The sequence below is a fragment of the Solea senegalensis genome, linkage group LG10 (assembly GCF_019176455.1).
Source record: "Solea senegalensis isolate Sse05_10M linkage group LG10, IFAPA_SoseM_1, whole genome shotgun sequence".
Taxonomy (NCBI): Eukaryota; Metazoa; Chordata; class Actinopteri; order Pleuronectiformes; family Soleidae; genus Solea; species Solea senegalensis.
In genome coordinates, this window is record NC_058030.1 from 11,786,324 (window position 1) to 11,808,518 (window position 22,195).

General features: G+C 40.5%; 2 protein-coding genes across 3 annotated transcripts in view; both read left to right on the forward strand.

Moving 5' to 3' along the window:
- LOC122775967 (contactin-1a-like) overlaps positions 1–13,086 on the forward strand; it is a 56,623-nt gene extending 43,537 nt beyond the window's left edge. For both annotated transcript variants that reach the window (XM_044036236.1, XM_044036237.1), the window contains exons 15-24: positions 1,137–1,260; positions 3,187–3,348; positions 3,586–3,735; positions 4,334–4,404; positions 5,286–5,520; positions 6,531–6,634; positions 7,308–7,497; positions 7,592–7,704; positions 7,817–7,973; positions 10,837–13,086. In XM_044036236.1, the coding sequence (XP_043892171.1) occupies positions 1,137–1,260; positions 3,187–3,348; positions 3,586–3,735; positions 4,334–4,404; positions 5,286–5,520; positions 6,531–6,634; positions 7,308–7,497; positions 7,592–7,704; positions 7,817–7,973; positions 10,837–10,913 (1,383 nt within the window). In that variant the 3' untranslated portion in view covers positions 10,914–13,086. The remainder of the gene's footprint in view (positions 1–1,136; positions 1,261–3,186; positions 3,349–3,585; positions 3,736–4,333; positions 4,405–5,285; positions 5,521–6,530; positions 6,635–7,307; positions 7,498–7,591; positions 7,705–7,816; positions 7,974–10,836) is intronic.
- Positions 13,087–16,012: 2,926 nt separating this feature from the next.
- The window catches only part of LOC122775388 (PDZ domain-containing RING finger protein 4-like), a 111,454-nt gene continuing 105,271 nt past the window's right edge, over positions 16,013–22,195 (forward strand). Inside the window, exons 1-2 of the mRNA XM_044035229.1 lie at positions 16,013–16,365; positions 18,006–18,098. Of these exons, the coding sequence (XP_043891164.1) occupies positions 16,015–16,365; positions 18,006–18,098 (444 nt within the window). The 5' untranslated portion in view covers positions 16,013–16,014. The remainder of the gene's footprint in view (positions 16,366–18,005; positions 18,099–22,195) is intronic.

Sequence of the window (22,195 nt, forward strand, 5' to 3'; positions counted from 1 at the left end):
CTTTCCTCAAACTCTCTTGGATTGTATCCTCGAAGTGTATCTTGGAGGTTTTGTTGATGTCTGCAGTATTTTCTTTGGAATACCTGAAATGGAAAACGACATTCTGCTCTAAATGAGTTTGTCTCTAAAAACCCATATCACATTCCTTCCCTGAGAGCAATGGTGCATTGTACTGTATATCATTTTAATAGCAATTTCCGCTAGCATCCATTATTGTTGACATGACCTACTCTCACTGTTGCTGCAGCTCTAACCATAAGCTAGTGGTTAGTATTTCTTATTTGTATCTCTGCCCAACAGGCAAACTCCAGATTATGATTATGATGGATGATGCCCCATTTGTACACATGGATTTTCCCCTCATAAAGATGGGGTCCAGTTCCGCAGTATTGTTTATGTGGTATGAGCAAAAGTTCAGTACGGCCACGTATTTTCAGAGTAGTGGGTTCACCTTCCTTTCGTGTGAATGTCATCTGGAGTAAACGCTGTGTGGAGCTTGACATTTCCTTACAGGAAATAAGATGGCAGCCCCTTTAGCTGAAACCTATATCCAGTTCACCTAAATGAACGTTTAACGCTTAGAACACAGAGCATTTTAGCTGCTTTTTTCCATTACTATGTTTAAACGTACAGTATAGACAGAGGGTATGAGAATGTGCAATAGAGAGTTTCATATATCCTTTTTTTCAGCTCAACTTAGGCAATCGGATGGGCAAAAACTACCCAAAATGTAAAATCTGATTGAATTTTTGAAATTTGGAAACACTTCAAAGTTTACTTGGCTCATCTATTTTGTGACTTCTGCACTATTATTGCTACTTTATTTCACTACTAAAAATGTGATATGAAATGGATCATAACTTTGACTCAACAACAAAAAAGATTTGTTTTTAAAGCCTGAATATGTGACCTATATACACACACACCCAGGATGTCCATGTAAGCAGTTGTGTATTGTTCCCATGTCAAAATACCATGGGTGCACCTGTGAGCACTAAGGGTTAATGTTCATATCTCAGTCCCTCTGATCTCACATTATTACCTTTCAGGTTCCATATTCCATTCCATGATTTCCTTCCTACCGTGTTTGCTACTAAAACAGATGTTGACTGTTTTGTTGTTGGGTTTTTTTTCAGAATGGGAGCTCAAATGGTGAGCTGCTGATTAAAAAGGCCCAGCTGAGGCACGCTGGACGCTACACCTGCACTGCACAGACCCCTGTTGACAACATTACCGCCTCTGCCCATCTGGTTGTTAGGGGTGAGTTTGTTGTGATTGGTGCTGCTCTACATATTCATTTACAGTCATGTACAGCACAGCATGTGCATTTCTCAAAGATTTGAAAACAGGTCAAACCATTGAGAAGTCGGTCTGTACAAGAATACACTATTCTCTGTTGTATTCTGCTTTTTATCTGTGCCCCTCTTGAATTCACAGAGGTCTGATGAATCCGATTATTATCATCTGCTTTTAAAACAAGTTCTATTTCATGCATTCTGGTGTATTTGCTCCTTTTTGACAGTAAACCAAACATATTTGATTTGCGCACAAAAAAAAACTCAGAGCATTGTCATTTTGTGCGTTTTTTTTCTCCACATTTCCTTTGCATTTTATGGACTTAACAGGTAATAATAAAGAGAAAATAATAATTAGTTGCAGCCCTATTATGAATGAAGATTCAGTATTGAAGAGAAAAGCACTGGAGCATTAGTTTTGTTGAATTACCAAGAATTACACAACCCATCAGAAAAAAAAAAAAAAAATATATCAAGACAAATATATGCAGCTGCCTGTGGTGCCTGTGCGGGAAAAAAGTGACAGAAAGGGATAGCACAAATTCTGCACATTCGACAGAGCTTGTTTGAAGAGAAGTAAATCTCTTCAGAGTAACTAGACCGTAGCCTGTTGTGCTGGATAATCTGTCAACCCCAAGACTCCATGTGAAGCCGACTGAGAGAAAGAGGGAGAGAGTGCTGGAAATGCATAGTGTTGGTATGCAGGAGATCGAAACACACAGAAAACACTGCAACAAAGAATATAGCAAAGAGGTCAAATCATTTTTATATGCACACGTCTGGATTCTACATGTTGTTTAGATTGCACATCATCTTACATTTATGCACAATATCAGCTCTGTTCCATGAGCCAACTCAAAAGACCATAAAAATTGAACACGCCTGTTATTTCGGTGTGAGCTTCAGTTGTTATTTCTGTGACACTGTAGATTTATCTCACTCACCGCAGCATTGTGATACAGACTGCTGTTGATTTCAGCACTTGTTCTTTCAGCCCCGCAGATATCATCAAAATGAATGTTGCGACACTTCCTCATTTACTGTATTTCACCTCCTGGGTGATTCATCAGGCTTTGTTTTCACCTCCACCACCTGATGAGTGAGAGCGTGCCTTCAAACAGCCCCAGTGTTGGCGGACAACAAATCTTTTTCGATAGGAACCAAAGAACTCCCGCTGTGATCTCGCTGGTTGCCAGTGACCCCTGTTGTGCGCCGGGTGTGCTGCCACCACCGCTGCTCTCAATGCAGGTGTTAACAGATGGCCAGGTGGAAGGCACAGCGGCTGACTGTGACGTTTCCCTGAGTGGGACCAAAACACAGGCCCCGGGCGGCTCCTCATGGAGTGCCAAATGCCAACAGATTGTGGCGCAGAAAAGGGAGAGATGAAAGACATCCATTTATCACAGCAGATGAGGAAGCAGATCAGCTTTAGGAGATTGTCCAGGCTAAAAACACAGCTCTGCACCTGTAGCTTGTTATTAGTAGGCTTTTGAGAAAGAGGGATTTTTTTTCACATGACGGGTGTGTGTGTGTTTGTAGCTTAATATTACAGTCTCACCTGGAACTGTGTTGAAATACAGTATATTATGTTACCACGTGTCTGTGAATTAGAACAATTCTGAGAATAAATCCCTATGATATTGTACTGTACAGACGTCAGCACAGTATTCCAATCCTTACATTGAGTTATATAATGTCACAACTGCTGTTTTCGCTCCCCACTCTTAGAGGAGAGGGGAAGCTTCATCACCGTCTTTGTCTCATATATATGATTTGACCAATGTCAGTTCTGGCTGTCTTCTATGTCTACAGGTTGAATGGCAAACCCTGACATAGTCTGCGATTTCTATTCGCTCGCCTTTTGTAACATGTCTCTCATTCTTTACCTCAGGTCCACCGGGTGCCCCAGGTGGGTTGCGAGTGATAAACAAAACTGACGTTAACGTGACATTGCAGTGGAGCCGTGGAGCAGACAATCACAGCCCCATCTCCAAATACAGCATCCAGTACAGGGATTCCTTCACAAAGGATGTGTGGAAGAACGCCACGACATGTGAGAACACCACATTACATTTGATCAAATAAACACTGTTACCTTAATTCTGAGTCACTATTTGGTTTGCCGTAGACCTACATAGTTGTTAATGTCTCTCAGGAATATAATTTGGTTGTGCCTGAAAGACAAAAATGGACATTCATTATTGTTTTAAAGATATGTTTGTTGAATTGCAGGCAGTTTGATGTGTATGTTTTAATATGTGCCTTGTAAGATCTGTGCATTTCTCCTCAGCTCCTGCAGATGTTGAGGGAAATACAGAGACAGCTACGGTGGTGGATCTGTTCCCCTGGACTGAATATGAGTTCAGAGTGACTGCCAGCAACACTCTGGGTACAGGAGAGCCAAGCAACCCATCACCTAAAGTCAAAACCCTGGAAGCAAGTAAGATTGAACTGTGTCCTAACTTGAGGCGAAACATGCGGTACATGAGGTTTGTTTGACGCAGAGTCAGAGAAAGTTAGAAAGGTCATGGAAATGTGTGAGTACAGTCCAGCTTTCCATTGTAATATCATTCTATTATAGCACTGTTTACTTATGTTAAGTACTGCTGTAAAAAAAAAATGAGTCAGCAGAAATACCATCATGCGGCACTTCATACAGCAGGAGCGTCCTGCCAAACTCACCACACAAACCTCTACAAATGAGCACTTTGCTGAAACTATATACTGAAATTCAATTATGAAATGAAAATCACAGGCCTACACTGACCTCTCTTAAAAAATAATCACCATTTTAAAGGGAGCCTCAAGACTTAAGGCAAAACAAGGGAGCTTTTGCCTCTCTGTCTGCCTCGGTGGCAAGGTTTCCACATGGACATTAAGGTGTTGCGTTTGGCAGCAGGGGAGACACAGATATTGTGTTTGTAGAGGAGGGATGTGTCAGTAGTGCTGCCAGGGAAAGGTTGTGTTGGTTGGCGTTGCTTGTGTGGGTTCTTTGCATGTGGTCTCAGATTTTTTTTACTCTTGCTGTCCCACTGTAGCTCCTGTGGTGGCTCCCTCGGACATCAGCGGGGGCGGAGGGACGAGCAGAGAACTGACCATCACGTGGACGGTAGGTCTGAAGTTTCTGCTGAGCACAAGGGTTCGTGTCAAAGAAGATGCGCGTGGTCGCATCTGCTGAAAGCTTAGGCTGAATCAAATTTATTGGAGGAAGGAATTTTCAATAACCATATAAGAAAGTTGACATTCACCCTCTTTTATGTCCCACACCCATTTTCCTTTGTTATTGCCAAGCTTTTCCGTAGTGATTACTATAGAAATACGTGAAGTCTTACACAAGTAAACCAGTATGAATTACAAGGAAATAAAGGATACAAGGACATAAACAAAAGAGACTGCAGATTGTTGATCGATGCACATGATTATTATTTAACTTGTTGTCATTTTAAAGGACAGCAGACCGCTGAGCACAGAGGAAATGGATAGCGATAAGGATAAGCGTCGGATAATACCAAACAATCACAATCAATATAAACCTCAGTAACTGAGCTGAACCATCATCCTCCATTTCCCCGCTGCAGCCGTCGATAAATAATCTTTCAAGGCTAATTTGCTTTTTGCTTGGCTGAGGCGTGGCCATTCAATTCCAGAGCAGCTGGATGATGTGGCAATGTGTTCAGGGGTTAGTGATGACAAATGCACACGTGACTTACTGGACATATGGTGTGATGATAAAACGACGAGTGCCAGCAGAGGAAATGAGGTGTAAGCACACATTAGAAAGGATGAGCCAGTAAAGTGTTGCAGTTCGCTGCGTTTAGATCACAGAATGCAGTCATTTTACATTTTACTTACTAAATATCGTGGATATCAGGGGATGATATTCACAGTGAAATCTGACAGGATGTGAAGTTTTATTCCAGGATTAAAATATGTGTTTAGATAAAACAGTTTCAGTCATTTTTAAATCATTTTGAATGTTTTTGTTCTCAGCCTGTACAGCCACAGTACTACTATGGACCAAAGTTTGGCTACATCGTTGCCTTCAAACCTCAAGAAGATTACGAGTGGAGGAAGGTGATCGTGGCTGACCCACAGGCCAGCCACTATGTCCACAAAGAGTCCTCCATGCCACCCATGACGGAGTTCCTAGTCAAAGTCAAAGCATTCAATAGTAAAGGAGAGGGACCCTACAGCCTAACGGCAGTCATTTATTCTGCACAGGACGGTAAGATCTCGTGTGATTCACAACTCTTACTTCACACTGACTCACAGAAGGGGAAATTTGCCAAATATAATCTCACAGCGGTGTCAAAGATTGACCCGATCGTGTTTTCTCAGCATCCCAGAGAAGAAGGAATTCTTCAACATGCCAACACTCTGCCATTTCAATCTGTCAGTGTCTGCTACTTATCACCACCGAGGTTTTAAATGGAGCTGGAGCGCTTTAATAGGCGTTCTCATGTATAGTTGGGAGGAATTTTAATACCCCCTGAAAGTGAACCCATCTTATCCTCTTTCTCTTTCCTTGCTGAGGGATTATCATGATCTACGTAGCATGAACCAGAAAGCTGATAATTCGCCCAAGGATGCAAAGCATTTAGCCTATTTATTAACTTCCATTGACAGACAGTTAAGATAACGCCTTGCAAACCAGACGTGATGGGTTACAGAGATGCCCCGTTGCCATGGTAGAGTCTGAGCAGTTTTATAGTTTAGCCTGCAAAGCGCTCTGTCTCCATGCTTGTGTGAGCATTTGTTTTTGTGTGCATGTTGCTTATCGCCATTCTTTATTGTTTTTCTGTTTTAAACACACTGGCGTTATGTGATGGTTCAAGGCTCAGTGTGGCATTTCATTACTCAAGGAGAGTTGTAGCATAAGACTGGCCTGTAATTCACAGAAAAGTGTCCGATGGTCTCGTGTAGTGAGTGTGCTTGAAGATGGAGTTCTCTCACGTCACTCGTTTCTTACAGCGATTAATTCAGATTTACTCAAATGATGCACCACTGAGGGAAAAATTACATTACTGAGGACAGGAGGCACTAGATATGTTGTGTTCAAGGTCCATTATTTTGCATGGTTCAGGTCGATATCATGCCAAACAGTATATTCATATAAAATATGCTGGGTTTCACTTTTATGTACTGCATGCCAGACAAAATGTATCGCTAAAGGACAAATCCTTGAAAAGCTGTCGCTTCACAATAACCTGTTTATCACACGACCTGTCTCCTCAGTTCCATCTGACGCTCCTGTAAGCGTTGACTCCCGAGCTCTCTCTGCCACAGAGGCCATTGTTTCGTGGCTGCCCCTCCTGCAGAACAACATCGATGGATACCAGGTCAGCACATAGTTTTACTGATGCAATAATCACAGAGGCTGCACACAATTTATTCTCTCTGCACCAATTAAAACATGTCATACACACGTTTGAAAATTTAAGCTGTCGTCCTTGCATTAGATTCATATTTTCATGGTGCCAATACTCCATTTTAGACAGTGGTTTTACTCATATTACTGTAATTGAGTAGGTTTTTTGTGTACTTGTAAAAAAAAAAAATGTTGGCCTGAAAAATATTAAATAAAATAAAATAAAACAAAAAAAATGCACTGGAAACTTTGGCAGTGAATGATGAGGACAGTTGAATTGGCGCTATACATTGTGTTTCTGTGTCAGCACTTTAATTTGTAAAGGTTTGCCTTTAATTAAAGACCATTAATGTGAGATGTGTGTCCCCTTGTCCTTTTTGCACGACACAAGGAAGAACCCCAACCTTGTTAAAAAAGTAACTTTTACTCTGAGTAAATTTTAACTAAGGTACTTCTTTTTTTATCCTAACTTGAGTAACATTTTAGACCAGAACTTTTACTTGTACATATTTAAGTAAACTTTTATCAAAATAGTGGTACTTTTACTTGAGTAGAATATTTCAGCAGTAGATCTGCAACACAGTGAATATTGAGCTGAAGATTGATTGCAATGCAAATCCAACATGTCTCTATGTGTCCCACAGGTGAAGTACTGGAGGAGTCAGGAAGATGGGGAGGGTGGGGCCCATAAGGTGGTGGTGTCTGGCAAAGAGAACCACACCAGGCTGGAGGGCTTGAATCCTGACTCCATTTACCTTATTGAGGTTAGGGGCTACAATTCTGCAGGATTCGGGCCGCCCAGTGAACACCTGCAGATCCACACCAAGAAACGCCGTACGTTGTTCTTTACAGCAGCAGAAGTTGCACTGATAACACAACCTTTATTGTGTCAGCTGTTACTCATTACGCCTTCTGTGTCTTTTGCCAGCTCCGACTCGGCCGCCAAAAATACTAGGTAAGAAATTAAAGGGTCAGTCCGTAAATATTGCCTGGGAACATGTTGAATCGCTGGATAACGAGTCACCAGTCGATGGCTACAAAGTGAGTCCACTTCTACTTTGTTAATGTATTACAATTTCAATCTTTCTGAAATGACATTATGAGCTGCTGCGTGGCAACATATCTCATACCTGCTATGTGTATACGTGTCCAGGTGCTGTACAGGCAGCAGGGTCACTCCACAGGCATACTGTACACAACAAGTAGGCGGAACATAGATCTTCCCCTGCATGCAGATGGAGACTATATTGTGGAGGTGCGGGCACACACAGAAGGAGGAGACGGGGCTGTGGCGCGAATCCACATCACAGGTAACAAAGACAGACCTCAGCGATGACTTCACCCAGGAATTTAGTGCATATCTGTGTTTGATATTTGAATCATATTTTGCAGGGCTGGTTTTAAAAGGTTCGAATCGATCTTTATGCCATTTCCTGTATCTTGCAAGATGATCAAGGTCACCAGGGATGGGCAGTGTTTCTGATCCATGTATTTCAAATGTGCATTTCTACATACTCTCTGTGAAACTATGTGATAAGCATGGTGCCTATATTCATTTGCCCAGACTTGGACTTGGCTACTTCCTGTTCCGTGTAACGTTCGGGGTTCTTTGTAGTAGCTAGGTTATTTAACCTGTGAATGTTAGCTGTGAACACTTATTGTTAACTTCAAGTCAGCTCGTCACTTCCTGTTTGATTTGTATCTGCTGTGCTCGACCAAAGAATCCCATTTCAAAGTTGTTTCACTATAACACAACATGGTGTCATTTTCTTTCCAGCGTAGCAGTTTTCTACCTCAGTGTCATTTACTACTGTGCTGCAACAATTTCACCACCCTATACTCCACCGCTCAGAGTTCTTCTTCCTCACATTATGGGCTATTTAAGTTTTTTTTGTTACAAAAGAACCACAAATATTTCCACACACAACTTTTCAGATGCTTTGTTGTTTGATTGTCTGCTCAATAGTACTTAGTTTGTGTCCTCCATTGTTAGTGCAAAACAGCATCACATCTGTTTTCTTTCTTTGAGGAGCAAGGAGGGCATGGATGCAGGCTTTGCTCACAACACCCTCTGCTGGACAATGTGGTGATTACTTCAAATTGTCTGGTGTGCTTGTAGGCTGTATATTTTATCACTAAAAAGAACCTAAAATAACTATAAAAGAATCAAATCCAATTGAATCTGAGATGGAATCAATTTGTGAACTTGTGAATTGGAATCAAATTGATTCAGTAAATCCTATTTTTTTATTTTACATTTTTTAAATTCCTTTTTTTATTGTTTACTTATTATATTACTATTTAGTACTTTTCTTTTCTGCTCAACAAGAAAATGGGATAACTGAAGTCTAGTCTAATCTATTGTAGACATTATACTTAAGTTTGACTAAAAAAATACATGTCCTTGTTCTGTAATGACGATGAAAAGATTTCTGTGAGATTTCTATGAAAAGCACTAGTTTAGAGGAATGAGTCTGCCTTTATTTTCTTTAATATTTTCGGTTGGATGACCTCTTCCATTTAGTTATTGAGAATGAAAATGTTCAAACAGGTTTAGTTTCACCTCAGTTTAATAAAAATAAAGAAATTCATCATGCTATGCTGAAGTATCACACTGTGACTGTTCAATCCTGGCCTTCCTTTGCTGCAAGTGGCTCAGAGTTGGTGGTAGCTAATCATTTGTCACAGTGAGAGTGAGGGTTCCCATGGGCCTGAGCAGAGCTGTCACTTCAGGTTTCATACCTTGAATTGGAGAGCCAAGATGGGAAACTTAACAGTTCGTGACCAAAGCCTCGATAGCGCAGTGACTGGATCCTCACACTGGCTGATGGACTGATTGCAAGATGACGGGATAGAATTGGCCTTAAGCTTCTGTAATTGATCTTGATGAGAGGAGGAAAAGCCCTCCTGTGGCTTTTTTTTCATATCCCTTATCATTCAGCACAGACTAAGCCGTACAGCTTGATTTCACAGACCTGGAAATTTAAGCTGTAAAGGATTTTAGATGCAGGGCAATGAAAAATACAGGGGCATTTATGGAGATCTCCATACAGATGTGATATAATATGAGACATCAAGTGTGAAGTATGATCGTTTGTTTGATGGACGAGTGAGTTGGACATAATAGAGGGGAAATGGACTTTTGTTATTTTTAATCGGCAGCAAATTTGAAAACGTCCTGTGTGGGTTTATTAGTTTATTAGCTAAAGTTGAATATACCACCAACAAAAATATTAATATAAGTGTAATTGCTTTAAAATGAACGTGTCATTGTAGCCTTAGAATAATCATTTTATTTGTACTTTAGGCAAGGTTCTTGCTTTATGGACACTGTCATCTACAGCAGCCTGAATGAACAAACCAGCTACAGAGTGCATTTTACGTTTTGAATTGGATTTATACAAGATTGACGTCCAGCCACACGGTTGTTGTAGTGGTTAACACTCTCGCCTTTGCAGCAAGAAGACACAAAGTTTGCAACCCATTTAGAACGAGGGCCTTTCAGCATGGAGTTTGCATGTTCTTGTGTGTGTGTGCAGGTTTTCTCTGGGTTTTCCAGTTTCCTCCCACAGTCCTAAAAGATGCAGATTTGGGGATTAGGCAAATTGGACACTCTAAATTGACTGTAGGTGTGACAGTGAATGGTTGTTTGTCTCTGTGTGTCCATGTGATGGACTGGCATCCAGGGTGTACCCCACCTTTCACCATATGCCAGCTGGACACCAGTGAACCCCGCCCCCCTCATGGTGGAGTATAAAGCAAAGAAGGTGACTAAAGAATTGCATCAGTTTGTGGAATCCTAAGGCCGCAGTCATCGTTCCCTGAAAGTCCTACATTTGTTACTCCCTGCAGTCTATAGTCTTACACAATGGACTCTCGTGTCCCATGTGGTCACTGTATGCAGCAAGATGCAGCAGTAGAGAGTGGGTCAGTGCTATTCTCCTCATTCTTTTGGCTACAGAATAATGCAGTTCCTTTGTGCTGTAAATTGATTTGTTACTTTTTAACTCTGCCCCAGTTGAAAAACATTGTAAATCAAGACTCTCAGGAGACCAATATAAACATGAATGGTGTTTCTTTTTTTGTGCAATTAGTTTCAATATCATAACGACATGTTTAGGACAAACTGTTTTATAGTTAAGCTTTAATATTCTGTGTCTGTGTGTTTCTCAGGTGGAGCTGTGATGACGGCCCAGTCCCTCAACATACTCGTCCTCCTCATGGTGGCTCTTCTCTGCCTCAACCTCTGAATGTAGCGCCATCTTTGTCTTCACTTCTCGTGAAAAAAGAGACTCTGTGGTTGACGCCTGTAAAGACTTTGGGACTTTCCACAATCTGGTTCCACGCTATAACCCAGGACGTCATATTCCAACTCTTCCCCTCTAGAATGTGTTTGTGGGAAAAGAGAACTGGACTGGAGAAAAAAAAATTGGAACTGGACAAAGACATCCCTTATTTATCCACGAAAAAAGCCTCTCTGGAGCTGTGTCAAAGGAGTTTTGTCAACTTTTTAAATATGCCTTATATAAACAATTGCACTTATCTTTCAAAGTAACTTGTTTGATAATGGATTGTGACTGAAAGTGTGACATTACACTGTGTGTACAGGTCGGCCGTTTAACATGTTTAAAATGTCGGCTGAAACATCAACAGTGCATTCCATAGCTTAAGGTAAACAAGTGGCCGTGACTGATAAGTGTATGTGTTTATAAAAATGTCTTTGTCTTTCTTTACTTGCAATTCAGTGGTATTTTCTTTTTTTTTTGTTATTTTCTAAATGAAGCACAAACTCGGAGATAGCTACAGAGATACAGTCAAAGCAAATCTCAGCCTTTCACGTACTTGATTTTATAACAAGCATCATCGAGCAATTAGCTATTTATGTCATGCTGAAAATAATGTATTCAACAATTGATATTGTTTCGCTATCTAATATGCTATGGATGTTATGAAGAATAATAGATTGGTTTGTTCCGCAATCTGTGCTTATTTCAGAATCATAACATTAATCGAGCTATTAATAGGCTACCACTTTAAAATTGTGTGCATGTTGACTTTGTTGCATACGTAAGTTTGAAGCGTGTTGGGACGTTTTAATGGATCCATATTTGCAAAACTGAATGTAAAGCAAACCGCAGGAACGGGTGAACATATCAAACTCACTATTTCCAATACAGAACAGCAACAAACGAAGTGTAACAGTCGTCAGTCTGGTTGTATTTGTACATCTGTGTGGTGATCAAGGCCAAAACATCTGGGTCAATGTAGTAACTGATAATATAAGCTGCTCCATGTCAGTGACCTAAAATTAAAAGTGCTTTTGTTTTGACTGTATCACGAGGACCTCAGTGGTACCAGCTGGTGCTTTGTAAAGAATGTTATTTCCTGTGAACATTTTCATTTCAACTCTCTGGGTTTGAGAGTCACTATTAACACGAACAGTGAATAATAGCGACTTTCATGCCCTCTAATAATTGTGCAATGTCTGATTCATCTGTGGCTAATGCATACTTTCTAATAAGACAACTTGTCTAGCTCCAACAACAGTAATCTAGTAAATTTCCTCTTTGTTTTTTTTTGTTTTTTTAATTATCTTAGTATTAACCGGAGATAAGCAAAGGCGTCCATGTTGACAGTGAGAGCCCATCCAAAGGTCATGGCGATGTTTCCACGCCATTATTTCTGGCATTTTATTAACACAGTATCTTAACTTTATTACATTTGATCATTTGTCATTTATCATATATCAATATATTTGTATTATCTTTACCCAACTCTGGTTGCACCATTTCAAATTTTCATTTCCCTCAACAACAAATGCTGCGTATTGAATTCCTGTGATTCACTTCTTGATGCTGACCAAGCATCTTCTACATTCTGACATCAACCACAAAGTGCTTTTGCCAGTTTTCCTTCATGCAACAAATCATCAGAACAGTTGCCAAATGCATGGAAGCCTTGAGCTTTGACATTTGAGTCAAAGCAGTGGCTCTGCATTAAAAATCTGCATGACTTTGGAGACAGAGTTTACATCGCTTTTGCAACAAATCACATCATAGCAACTTCTCGACCTCTGGCTTCATATGAAATACATTCCATTTCTGAGGGACATCTGTACATGAGACAAGTCTAATGTGTGCCCAAGCGGCTTGGCATCATGTTTTGCTTCATATGAAGTCTTGGGGTGAGTTTTTTTTGACGGAAAAATCCTATCTCTGACTCAGAGAAATCTCACTCACAAGTTCAGAAGTGGTCCTGCAGTCTCCTGCAAACAATGGTTGTGATTTGATAGCATCACTGGCGGCATGTTTGGCTGATTGCTGAAGTTCAGTGCTGTGCTGGACGTGAATGGTACATGTGAGGGCTGGAAGTGGAACCTCTCGTTGGCTGGATAAGGAACAATAAAGGTGTAGTCAACTATAATATGGCTTTTTTCTTCTTCTCAAAACACTTCAGTATCACCACTAGTGTAATGTCTTCTGTCTTTCACATGATTCAGAATAGTACGTGGAGTAGAATGTGGTGAAGAGTGACACACTCTTAGACTAAATATTCAGTGTGTTTAACAGCATTCATCCATGTTGCCTGTAAAAAGCTGAGATTCAGAGGTAAACAATTCTGTGGCTGTTTGCAGTTTCTAGCATCACGCTGTCAACAGCTGAAGGTCTTATGTAACCAGAAAAGGATGAGAGATAAGAAACCAAACATCCAAACACACGAGTCATGAATGAAAGAGTCTGCATGGGCGCAATCTGAACTATTCCTGCTACTGTGAGATTATAGCCGAGATCACAGAGGAATATTCTATAGCATGTCCAGAGTTTCACTTTACTTGTAGCAAATTTGTCAAAGGATGTGAGCAGGGTTATTAAGCAGGCTTGGATTGCAGCGTCTCCCAGGTGCCTTTCGTTCTGCCTTTAGATGTGATGCAGTGTCAAATCCCCTGAGGGTTTTTTTTCATAAAAATCACCCATGTCCGTAGTGGCTGCTGTGCTGCAGATTAAAGTATCATTCACACGACTCAAACTTCAGACCAGTTATGTGTGCAGTATTCAAAGCAGCGGTTCAGCTCTCACATATCAAATAGTTGAGGATCGCGGATGATTTATGAGCTCCTTTGATTATAAACTCGAGAATTTGCAGAAAAAAGCGGCAAAAATTCATGTGGAGTGGATATTTTGCCCTTAGATTCTCCAGGAAAAGGTGATTCTTCAGTGAACTAGAGCCAAATATATCAGCGATAGTGTTCCAATCTGTCCATTACAGATAAAGCTAACTCTGTCTAGTTTTTCATGCAGAAACAGCTGTTGCAGTCTTGTCTTCTGTCGGGTGTCCAGCAGACGAAAGGTAGATTGATATCGCTTCTCTTCATGGATTAGGTCGGACCAAATAAATCAGACTTAAGGTTCTTGCTGAGCTTTAGGTCACCGCTTTGGGTCTTAATGGTTATTCACTGAAATCAGATCACGGAGAGAACAAAAAGAAAGAGATATCTTTTTTTTTTTTTTACTTGTTCTTGATTCACAGGCTTATCAGTGCAAACACATGGCCTGTGTGATATATTTGTTTCCAGGTGGCAGTGTAACACTTTCTCCAATACACACTCACAACCTGTGTGTTTGTTAAGCAGATCAGTCCACCTCCTCCTTCATCTAATATCACATTTTTCGTAATATTAGAGCTAATATTTTGTTTTTCAGTGATTGACGGGGGAAAGGAAACACATTCTCCTGACCTAAGTGTGCATGCTTTTACAGCACAGATTGTCTTTGTAAACCTACACCTGTTCTTTGACAGCTCAGACAACACAAAACACACTTTAAAGTGGTGCAGAGCAGAGTAGAAACAGACTTCACCATCGCTGGGAGAAGCTGAAATGTGATGCCCTCACTGAGATGCCTGCAATATGTCATGCTGTGTCAGACAGTGAGGCTGAGCCTCGGACCGGTGCAGGAAGGCTTTATAAGTGAAGGACTCTGTGCAGAGATTGTGTTACAGCTGGGCTTTCACTGGGGAAAAAAGAGCAGTGACCCCTTGAGACAGGTTTCCCTGACACACCATCACTTGCAGAACCTGAGCTAAAAAGAGGGTTTACAGGGTTAAGAGGAGGTAAAATTAAAACCACCTAATGATCATATCAGTCGTAGTCTGGACTGTGTCAGGTTGTCAACGGAGTTTGCTTCAGTCTGTGTTTGGAAAAAGTGAAGAATTTTGTGTGTGAGAATGAGAGACCTCTGCTGGAGAGGATCAGTAATGCACAGCACCTTTTCTCAGCTACATGCAATTAAGCCAAACTGAAATTGTACATGTTAATTCAGGTAAAGGTGTGATGTGGATGTATGACGACTCTGATCAGGGAGAAGTGAATCTATGTCAAACAGGGGTAACATTTAATTGTTAATTCAATCCCTCTCAGAGATCCAGAACTTCATTCTCACAAGGACAAAGTATGATATTTATAATTAGACAGTCATATTTACTATTATCCTCAGGTCACACAGGACAGGGCAATATGGACATACATATGATAATGATTAAAAGGAAGTTTCAAATCAATCAATATGAATAATATAATCATGATAAAATCTCAGACTGAGCTTTGAATTTTTTTTATGTTTTTTCATTTTCTTTATAAAAAGGTAAACAATAAACACTTCTTACAATAAACACTTCTTCTTTCACAAATGAAGCAAAACATTACATACAATACATAATATTTATGACCAAGATGGAAAATTATGTCGCGATAATCGGTCAACAACCTAAGTTACGATATATATTTTTAATTGATACGGTTCAACATATTAATACACTGTGCAAACACACTTTGAGACACAACAGACAACTGCTGTGAATGTTTTGCTTTAGATGTGTAAAATGTTTACTGCCCATAAAGAAGTTTTAAAAATGTAATTTCTAGTCATCTTTCAATCAGTTGCAAAACACTGTCTGTAAACCCCCAATTTATAATGATTTATCCTTGGAAATGACGTCACTAACCCTACCATTTGTAAGTTAGGGTTTACAGATGACGTTGTGGAAAAGTGAAATGACACTTGTCATAATGAATATGTTAATTCACACTGCTTGTCCTATGAGTGAGTAGAGGGAAGTTGAACAGTTTTAACTTGAGTTCCTGCTGTGACTGACTGAAGTGTTGCTGCCCCTCACATCACATCAGTGTGACCTGCGCAGTGTGTCCTGTTCCACGCTCCTCAGTGCGTTCACTCTTCATGTGTTCACACTTGTAGAGTAACTGTGTGGCGCCTACAGAGGCTGCATGCGCAAACTATGTGCGCTGACTGCCAAACTTCTTGCGGGGATAAAGTTTTAGTAAACTCAGGCGGGATGATGATGGCGTCGCAAACGAAGCCAGACGCGTGTCACCGAGGTGAAGGCGCCTGTTGTCAGAGAGGATGCGGACTCCCGCTGTCCTCTGAAGACTCCAACAAAGTGGAGCAGCACTGCTGCGTGGACGCGCTCCGTGCCGTCACCGACGCGCTGGAGGAGAAAAGCGCCGCTTTGGAGCATGAATCCCGGATGGCGAGGCTCAGGTGGAACAGGAGGGAGCAGTTCCTGTTGGCCCAGGTGTCCGCGCTACAGAACGAGGCGCAGCTCGCTGCCCTCAGGTACCAGCGCAGACTGCACCAGTACACGCTGCACATCAACGGCATCGCAGAGCAGCTCGTTGGATACTGCAAGGTAGGGATGGCTCGATAAACCTTTTTGTGTCCATTATGATACTGATATCAACTTTGAACTTCCATGTGACAATATCAGTCCATATGAGGTTTTTTTTAACCTCTTTCAAACAACACTCCAGCTAACAATTTCTGGTTTCCAGAACGTTCTGAAAGTTTTCCTAACATTCTCTTAAGGTCAGCTTTTGGTTGCACATTCAGTTCCCAGAATTTACACACACATAATTACAAATCAAGCATATTATATCTTCTTATAGGCTATTAAATATAATAGTTGTGTGCATTGTATATGATACAGAACAACCTCGTGTTTTTGGTTCCTACCTGGCTGTGTTGTCTGGTGGGAGAGATTTAGGTGACGGAGTGTGCATGTTGTGTGATACATATTTGTGAATAAAAAGTAGACGTTGCATTACTACTCACAACCTTCATTCAACCTTTGTAGAACGTTCTCTTTTGGTTGTATTGAGGTTCTCCTAACATTACTTTTGTCACAACCTGAGCAGAACTGTTCACACTTAAGTCGTCCTGATCTATCATTCCATTCACAAGTGGCAATTTCTCACCAGGAAAGGACTCTCAATTGTTTGTCTTGGTTTCCTTTGTAGATGTTTGGGTGTTGGCTAAACCTCCTCATATAATCTCTAGCACGTTTCCACTGTCTTCTTAGTTGTCTTATTTGACTGTAGCAACAGCACCCCACGACTGGACTGAAAAGTGTTGTGCTACATGGAGCATGAGTAGGTAGCACACATTATCTGCACAGGGACATTCTAAAACACTTAATGTGACGTGAAAAAGCTATACGTAGCTTAATGTCCAAAAACAGCGATCAATCATCACCACATTTCTAATCATGTCCACTTTCGCCTTTCCAAAAATGAAAACGGGAACCCCAGTATTATGGATGCTGTCTGCGTTAAGCTTTTCCCTCTCCATAGGTGCTCATTATGGAGAAAAACGCTTAATGTAGCCCAACGTCCGAGTGTGTCTGTAAGAAACAAAGATCCACAGATACTTAACAACAGCATCCATAATATTGGGGTTTCCGTTTTTGATTTTTTCAGAGGTGAAAGTGGACATGACTGGAGAAGTGATGAGTGATCGCTGTTTAGGCGTTAAAGCTACGTTGACCTTTGTCACGTCACGTTAAGCGTTTTAGAATGTCCCTGTGCACAAGCTCAAGGTGTCTCCATGTTCATCTGAGCCATTGTGGAAATATGTGGATGACAAAATGTATACGTCACGCTGACCCAAGGGGACATTTGTCCTCAAACAGACACAAAGTATGACCCGGCCCTTAGTTTAAAAGACATTTTTCACTGATGCATTTGTAAGCAGCCATTTTAAAAACAAAGTACTCATTTCCAGACCTCACTCATGTCTGTTTCTCATAATATTGGTAGCAGACATCTCTCTTTACACCATGTTACCTGTATTATTGAAGCGTTGAGGCTAAGCATCATATCGATTGTTATTTGTTTTCTGATATCTGGTGCAGGGATTGTTTCAGGTAATCCCGTCTGCGAGGTGACAGGGATGAAGATTCAGATATTTGCATGTCCTGCCGTGTTCGTTGGTAGCATGGAAAAGATGCCGCCTCTAAACTTAACCCCCTTCCTGTATCGTTTTATCCCACAGAGTGACTTAAAGACACCCGCTGACAGCCACACATCAGGCAAAGCAACACCTGCAGAGGGGGAGTCAGCGGAGGGACAGCTCACCCTACCTGAGGTAAGAGCACCTCAAACTCACTAATTACAGCTTTTATATGGCCTTCAAATCTGCGGAGCGACTGCTGCAGACTCTGGTTTTATGGCTCGATTTCTAAAAGGACATATGTTTGATTGTGCTGATCAAAAACAGGGACATTTTGTTGTTATTGTCTGTCATTATCACTGTTAGTGTCCACACAGGAACAATTCTTCCTTCTGTGGTTCACGTGCTGCTTCAGCTCCTCCAGCAGACAATGCAGAGTGTAAATGTTGACTCAAGGATCACAGTGAAGGCTGAGTGGTCACAGTCTGTGCCTGCTCATAGTAGTTCATCTCTCTCCTCACACCCCGTGCTCGTGTTTCGGTGACAGATGAGTTATTTGTCAGAAGTATTGCACGATCACTCTGACAGCGCCTGACTTATGTGCAATAATCTGTTCATGTGATGTCCTTCTGTTCTGGTGTCACTTGAGCAGTGCTTTCTAAGCTGAGCTGAGCTGATATCATATCAGATATCTAATATCACTTTCACAGTCGGTAACTTATCTGTAAACTTTTGGGTCAGAGCGTGTCATCACATGTCATCTTTAGTCACTGCATCCTGACTGTAGTCGGAAACAAAGGTTATTCCTGCAACATTCAGCAGGCAAATTAGTTTGTGACATTTTCTGTGACATAATGCACGACATTAAACTATAAAAAGGGGAAAGGGACAATAGCACTTACCCTCTGCAGATACTGTAGTAAATGGAAAAACATTATGTAGGGAATCATATCATTATTATAATTTCTATTTAATAATCAAGCACTTCCATTAAATGTTTTTTTTTTTAAACCTGTCGGAAAAATGAACGTCTCCATCACAGTTTTCCTAAACTCCAGCCTGTTCACATTTAATATATTACAGTATTTTGACTTTCCTTCCTCAAATAAATGAAAGCAACTATTTTAAAAAGGTTAATTCTGAAATTAGCAATTATTTTTGCACAATGTGCAACTTTGCATAATGTAATTGCCGGTCTAAATATAAGGACATGGTTTGCAGCTGCTCCGCAGTCTTTACTGGTTAAATCCTCCTGTGTCCCTGTTACGTGTAATAATAATAATAATAATAATAATAATGCTTGTTTTAGCAAAGTCTTATGGTTTGTGTTGTGTTAACCCGCCATCCAGAGACTATGTGTTACATTTGGGCTGCTGGTGAGTGCAGATGAGTGTATTGTGGTAATGGTTACATGAAGTAAATCTCTAATTGCTTGGAGCCGACTGTGAGTGCACAAGACTCATTTTTGATTAATGTGGAAAACAGTTCCCTTTCCTCTTCCAACGTTGGCCAGCAGCATAGCATTCATTTTCAGCTCTTTTTTTTTTTCCTTCTCATCTAAAAAGTTCTCTAATGCTTCTTTAATAGTTTACTCACTGCGTGTTTTCCTCCCCTTTGCTTTTCCAATACTCAAAAGAGCTGGTTTACAGTTCATCAAAGTTTATGGTGACGTGGAAGTCCTCTCTTGCTGGGGCTTCTGTTCTGCATGGACAATGGTGTTGGTTGGTTAGTAAACATCTTATTATGGATCACAATCAAGGTCCCTTTGTGTGGTTGGAAAGCCAATCTAAATAAGCTTTTTCTGTGCCCAGCCAGCTAATGTTGTTACGCCTGTCAAGCTCCATGTTCAAGCATGACTCACATGCAGCGCCTCAATGGAAATTATGATTTCGGATATTGTAGAGACAATCAGGCTACTCATTATTAGCCAGTGTGTATACGTTTTGTCAGTTGAGTTCACAACTATGACTCAGTGTCATGTGTCAGACTCTGGCAGTTTGTAGGATGTGGATTATTGAAGTGATGAGTTTGGAAAAATGTAATGTTAACGTGGCTTATGTGTTGAGCTGTTAAATCTAACTCTCAACTGTTTTCAGTAGCATTCACATGAGACCACGAGGCAGGCCTTCATTGTCATTCACTGTGACGCACTACATTGAAGGAAACAATTGATTTTCAGTGCTGATGGCTCACAGAACCCAATAACAATGAATTGACAATAAATGAGTTGTTTTTTGTTTTAAGATGAATAATATTTTGTTTGTGTGTGTGTGTGAAAATGTATGAAAATAATAGTTATTTGCAGACCTAAAACACACTAAAATCCATCCTTTACAATGTTTTCTTTTGAAAAAAGAAAATAAAAGACTCTTTTAACATGAAGTACTGGTCTGACTAGTTTGAAAACTCTATTCTGCCAGAAGTTTTAACCACAAATAGCTCATTGTTCACAACTTAACTGAACCTTGCCTCAAGGTTGAAGTCTTAATACAGAGAATTTCCCCAGGTTTGTCGATGATGACAGTTTTTAATGATAGTTAAAAACAACGAAGAAGCATTTAACTGTGTTGAAGAGCATTTTCACACATGCCATGTTGCCGTCTTTGTGTAAATGATCCCGATGTTCGCTGTAAAACCAGCTCTCTCTCAAGGCTGGTGCTATGTTTGAGTTCCCGTGCACTCAAACAACCTCAGAGATGTACTGATCTAGATCCAGCTGATTGTGTATTCACCGGCCTGACAGTGAATACAGTCGGTGGCTGGGGCTGAGGCTGAGTCAGCCAGTTCTGCTATGGTGGAATGGGATAATGGAACCAAGTCAGAGCATTGAAGCTACAACGGGATTAGTCTACGTTGCGGAACATGTCTTCATTTGTTTGTTTACAAAGAGATGAATACAAAACCACAGTTGAATTTAAAGTTTTAAACCCACTACACTATCTCTGCATCCCAAATCCACATTTGAAGGAAGGCAAAATGTGTAATTGAAAGTGTGCTCAGCATGAGATTAGTCCCTTATGGCTGTCACTTTTTCCAAAATCAACTTCCAACTTATTTATAATCTTCCCCCCTGCAAGCTGCTGTCACCACTAACCTAAAACAGAATAAATATCACAGTAAAAAAATCCATTTAATTGTATTCATGTAGATTATTTGTTCATGATTATTATTATTACTATTATTATTTTATGTACTTATTTATTAAATTTTTTTTTTTACCTCTATTCCATTTAGTCCTTTGTCAGGAATGTTCCTTGTTTTTGTTACTTAACCTTAAGAGTATTCATAATTAACAGCAGTAGGATGGAATAAACACTCGCTGACAACAGGAGGAAGCTCCATCAGATATTAAGTAATAATGTTACATCAAACCAACAGTCAAGGCAAACGGCCCAACTTCATTTCTCATATTATTTGCCAGAAACAAAAGTTTACAAACCTTTCTAAAGATCAGGAGGGCGGCTCTGTTTATATTTACAATATTACGTGCAGATGAGACATGTGCTCAGATATTAATGAGCCAGTTTACAGGGAGTATTAGATGAGGTTATTAGCAGGTATTTGCTGCAAATTGTGTCTCTTCACCAAAGCTGAGGCCTCCTTTAGCAACCTTATGTGGGCCCTCTGGAGGATTCTAAGGGGAACTACTTGAATAGGTTAGGGTTATGAGATGGCACTCTGCATTTTGAGCACGTATTTACAGTTCAAACATGAACTCTCCATACCACGTTTGAAATGATATTGAATTTCAAATAAAATGTGACAGCCCTGCTGTGCGCCCACGACGCGTCAGTGATAAAAACACCGTCTGAGAGCGAGAGTGCGGCGGCTCCGGCCATTTGTCCTTTGTGTTGAGATGTAGAGGAAAAGAAAAGGGTGGGAGGTGGGAAGGAGTGGAGAGCACACAGCTTGAGTATCGGTGTCATCAAAATCCAATCTTGCGTGACAGGCGTGGATGAAAGTAGGTCATTTAGTTTGCTTCCATAACAAAAGATGACAGGAAAAGATTGCTTTGTGACAAGAGAAAAGAGAGACGTATGACCCTCCTATGTTTGTTTCTTTATTTGATTTTTGACTTTATTTTCTTGATCAGAGGTTTGATATTGAAAAAATAGACAAGTCAACATCTGTGGTTCATTGATGATGGATGGAAACGTGGTTGATTTGGCAAAAAAAACCTCACTTTCTGATTGAGAAACATGGGGAAAATATGTGTGCGTGCCCAAACACAAAGGCGGATGTAGTCACATCAGTAAGGCACACAGTTGTGTACATCTTTTACTGCTTGCATG